Below are 4,873 nucleotides of genomic sequence, written 5' to 3'. Positions count from 1 at the left end.
GTTTTCACTCTCTAGCCTGTACCTCATCAGCTTCTCTATAAGGATGTAATGGGAAATGGCACAAAAAGCCTCACTAAGGTCAAGATAGGCAACAGCTGCTTCTCTCCCCTCATCCAGCAGCCAGTAACCTCATCACAGAAGGCTACCAGGTTTGTCATGTATGATTTCCTCCACAGAAATCCCTACTGTCTGCTCCAAACCACCTTTTTGTCCTTCATGTTTGGCAATGGTTTGCAGAATTATTTGTTCCACCGCATTCCCAGAGATATAGGTAAGGTTGACTGGTTTATAGTTTTTCAGATCCTCTTTTTTGGCCATCTTGCAAATAGAAGTTAGATTTGCTGTCTTCCAGTCCTCAGGAATCTCTCCTGACCACTACAACCTTCCTAAAATCAAGAATGACCTCACAATGACATCACTGAGACCCATCAGCATATAAAAGTGCATCCCATCAGGTTTAATGAACCTGAATATGTCTTGTTCTTTTGAATGCTCCCTAACCTGATCCTTCTCTACCAACAGTAAGTCTTCCTTGTTCCAGACTTCCCCTCAGTCTATCAACTCTCGCATGTATTTTTTTTCTTTTTTTTTGTTTATTTGGGCTTTCACTTTTTATATATATATATATTTGAATTTCATCAGGAGCTCCTTGTTTATCCTTGCTGGATATCCCATTACCCTTGCTGGATTTCCTGCTCATGGGGATGGACTAATCTTTAGCCTTGAGAAGGCAATGCTTGAAAATCAACCAGGTGTTCTGGGCCTCTCTTCTCTCCAGAACCATGGAAGTCTTTAAGAAATAACTCTCCTGATTATCTGATTGGCATCTGTACAAGATACCTTAGCAGATAATACGTTAAAGAACTTAACAGACACATAGAATTTATTTTTTTAGAAGGAACTGATAGAGCTTTGGTTGGAAGGATCTGTGCTTCACAATTGGTGTTGAATTACACTGGAACTCTATAGGAGCACCACCAGCACGCAGGTAAGGAGAGGGTTGGTATCTTCCTTTAAGTTTCCAAAGGTATTTGAGAAATCCTTTACAGCAAGCTTTTTAAAGGAACTAAGCAGCCACATTTAGGAGAAAAAATCCTGGTCTGGATAAATAACAATAATAAAAAAGGAGCAGAGGGTAAAAGTAAAATGCCAGTTCTCAACTTGAGAGTGCCTACTGATGTTTCACAGGGTTCTGCACTACTCAGCACATCCACACATGAAGTACAAGAGGGTGAGTCATACAGTAAACAAATTTGATAATGCAGGAGTTATTTAGGACATCGAGTGGTAGAAGGAAATTCAAGGTAGGTAGATGTAAAGTCAGGCAAACAGGCAAAATAATCCTCATCACACAGAGCCATAGATTCTGAGCTATCAGGCCCGAGATGTTTCTTGATTAGTGTTAACTCAAAGCTCATTAGCAATCAAAAAGAAGCAAATCAAATCTTAGAAGTTCCTAAGCAATAGACCCCACGATTATGGCAGCACATTATGATGTGCCTACATCCTGTGTGCTGTGCAGTTTCCCTCCCTCTCAAAAGGGGACACAGTAAAACTGACAGAGACATCTGCAGAGCTGATTACGCTTCAAGAGCAGGTCCTGGCCATGCAGTATTCTTCTGTCAAGTAGAACTGAGAAGTTGAAGGGTGCTTGATTTTTCACAGAGACTCAAGTAGCACTTACTGATGCTAAAGTATCATTAAGCACAAAATGCTGAGCTTCTACCAGTTTAAGCAACAAACTACCTAGACTGGCAAAATAAAAGCAACATATAAGCATCTGGAAACTATTAAATAAACAACTTGAATTCATTTTTTTCTTATATTCTTTTGAAGACTGGAGGAAGATTTCTATGTAAAGCTGGGTGTGAAGGTGAGGCACACTGATGCCTTATCTGACATCGTATCTTACATGCCCTCAGCTAACAACCTTAAAAAGTAACTGGCTTATTATGATAACTTCTGTAAGATATTTCTGGTTTATTAGAAGTTATGCAGCATGAAAAAGCATATGTTCCAGTTCAACAGCATAGTTATTGACAGAGAAAACACAGGAAATCCATTCAAGAATTTACCTTTAGTGTCCTGTTTCCAGGCAGCATTTTATAGTTCCACTTGATGGGGACAGAAGAGCAAGAAATAGTTATGCTCAGATATGCTTTACAAACCATTAATTTCAATGACCAACCCAAATACCATAAAGACCTACAGAATCATCTCAAATTCACATAGCTGCTCATTTCCAGGATTTCATGGGGCTAAGAACAGATGTGTGTCAGAAAGCAGGAAACTGCCTCAATTCCTTTGGGAGTTTTTTTCCAGAATGGAAGCAAGGGGGAGGGAGGGGAAAGAAGAAAAATGATTTTACTGAAACATCACCTTTTCTTCCCGTCTTAAAAACGCAGCGGCATCTTTGAGCAGAGCAGCAGCATCAGCTGGAGCAGTCGGATCTTTGTAGCTCCAGATTCGGGTTGAGATCTTGACAAATGTATAACTATCACTTCTGATAAATGGGGGAACAGAGCTCTGCCTTCAGCAGTGCCTACAGCACTTCCTTTCACAGGCACCTTACAACCAGATGAGGAGAGATGGTAGATAAGATATGAACAGCACAGAGGACAGTTCAATAGTGTATGCTCTGAGCACCTGCAGAGTATCATTACTACAGCTTTAAGAAAACTTCCTTTTCAGTATTTCCAGTATCTTGTCTAATACTGAGTTACATATTAGGAACAGTGAGTAATCGCCCCACCTCACCCCAATTGATGCATTTTTTAGTATTTATACATCTCCATATTTTCCCAATCATTTTTTTAAACTCACCTTGTACCTCCAAAAGCTGGGAGCTTTCTATTCAACACATGATACTCGTAGAATGCTTCAGATACTAAAGTTTGCAAAAAACCAACAAGCAAGTTGCAACTAACACACCTGGTAACACAAAGGTCTTATAAAAGCACAAATTGTTAACACATTTTCTTACTTTTAATAGCCTTAGACTGACAAAAAGGTTACTTATTTCAATGGGGAGTTCACATTTTCCATTTCAGAAACAACACAATAATGAAATCGAGCTCATCCAAGACTAAGAAAAAATCCCACTGACACACTGTATTTATTTTTCTGCCATCACTGATTTGTGATACATACTCATTCCTCAGTAAATGAAGAGGAAAAGCCCAAATACCCAAACCTAACTAGTGTAAAGAACTACTATCATCTGAGATTTCAGAAATACCAAAAGGTATTATGTACAAAGAGCCTTCCAAAAGCAGCACTTTCTTCTATTTTACTCATTTGAAAACAACTATATTCCCCAGACATCGCATTCCTGTTTCTCCCTGAGCAAAACAGGGCACAACAGAGCATCCAGGAAGTCATGTTTGCCAGTCTCTTGATCCTTGACTCTATCCCCTCCGACAAGAAAACCCCACAGTTGCGTTAAACCTCTTTATTTATCATCATCTTATAACAAAGCAGCTTCTTTTTCTTTTTCTAAGCATAAAAATCACCAGCAAAGCCTTCAGAATGCACAAGGGCAAGGTTGGGAGGAAAGGCAAGAGGGACAGAAGAGTCAACAATAAAAGAGTCAGGATTTTTCCTAGAGCCGCCCCTTGAGGGCCTGGAGGCTGGGAAGCAGCTGGGCTGCGCTCAGGCGCTCCTCTGCGTTAGCCTTCCAGCAGCAGCTAATAATGTTCTGGAGTCTCTGGCCCACCAGTGACTCATGGAAAACAGCAGCAGCCAGGGAAGGGCGTAAGTTATAGGCCACCACAGCATAGAGCACGTACTGCCGCTCACCCAGGTAGGGCTGCTCCCGCATGATGATTTGCCAGAGGGTGATAGCAAAGGAGTAGATGTCGGCTTTGGCCGTGACCCTCTCTCCCTTGAGGAGCTCAGGGGCACGGTGTGTATACGTGCCCCCTTGCTGGAAAACGTGGGGACTCTGGGACAAGCCCTCCTCCAGTTTCTGGGAGCACCCAAAGTCTCCAATCTTGCACACCCCCTGCTCAGTGATGAAGATGTTTGCGGGCTTCAGGTCCAAGTGCACAATGCCCTGTGAGTGAAGAAAGGCTAAGCCAGTCAGGATGTCACAAGCATAGCATATAGTCTCTTCCGTGCTCAGGGCCTTCCTTCCACATCCTCCATCCTCTTCACCCTGTCTCCACACATGCCCGGTGCCATAAATTACATGGTGCAGGGTGATGTTGCCCACGTACTCCATAATGATGGTGCCCAGGCTGTTCTGGCCGGCTGGGGCACACGTGCTGGCAGCCACCACACGTACCACATTATTGTGCTGTAGCCGGGCTACGTTCAGCTCAGCCCAGAAGCTCTGTCGTGATGCCAGCCGGTTTTTGCTGCTCTTCTTCACCTGCTTCACAGCCACAGTTGCACCGCGGTAGGTGGCTTTGTAGACAGAACCGAATCCCCCAGCACCGAGGAGCTGCAGGAGGCAGAGCTGATCCCAGTCGATGGAGCACCAGGCCAGGCGGGGAGGCAAGCGGCGAGTCCTGACTGAAGGAGTTCCCCCCAAGAAGTGCTTGCTGTCTTTGCCAGGGATAACTAAGGGGCTGCTGCAGGGTCGCAGGTCCACAGATGGGGGAAACTCCAAAGGAAGAAAACAATTAAGAGGAATGGGTGAGGGCATAATAAGTTGGAGGAAACAACAGGCAGCCTCTAAGACAGAAGGCTAGAAAGTTCCCCTGACAGAAAGGACTCTAAGGCAGCCTCCAAAGCTCTTTATCTTCTCTTCATCATTCCCCCTCCCACCACCAAATGAACTGCATCTGCCACAACTAGATGAACCTGATCAGGCTCACCTGGAAACATTGTTCTTCAGCCCTGAAGTAAATCTCTAGGAAGTCAAGGCAAA

At 43.6% G+C, this 4,873-nt stretch overlaps 1 protein-coding gene across 1 annotated transcript; it reads right to left on the bottom strand.

Annotated features, from left to right (window-relative positions):
- Positions 1–3,601: 3,601 nt before the first annotated feature.
- Positions 3,602–4,648, bottom strand: MOS (MOS proto-oncogene, serine/threonine kinase; the record flags this gene model as incomplete). Its single annotated transcript, XM_084260468.1, has 1 exon — positions 3,602–4,648. The coding sequence occupies one exon, from the start codon at positions 4,646–4,648 to the stop codon at positions 3,602–3,604; it is 1,047 nt and encodes a 348-aa protein (XP_084116594.1).
- Positions 4,649–4,873: the final 225 nt, after the last annotated feature.

This window comes from Gallinula chloropus (assembly GCF_964237585.1).
Source record: "Gallinula chloropus genome assembly, chromosome: 2".
Classification (NCBI taxonomy): Eukaryota; Metazoa; Chordata; class Aves; order Gruiformes; family Rallidae; genus Gallinula; species Gallinula chloropus.
The sequence above is the reverse complement of the archived record's forward strand: the minus strand, read 5'-3'. Positions and strand labels throughout refer to the sequence as shown.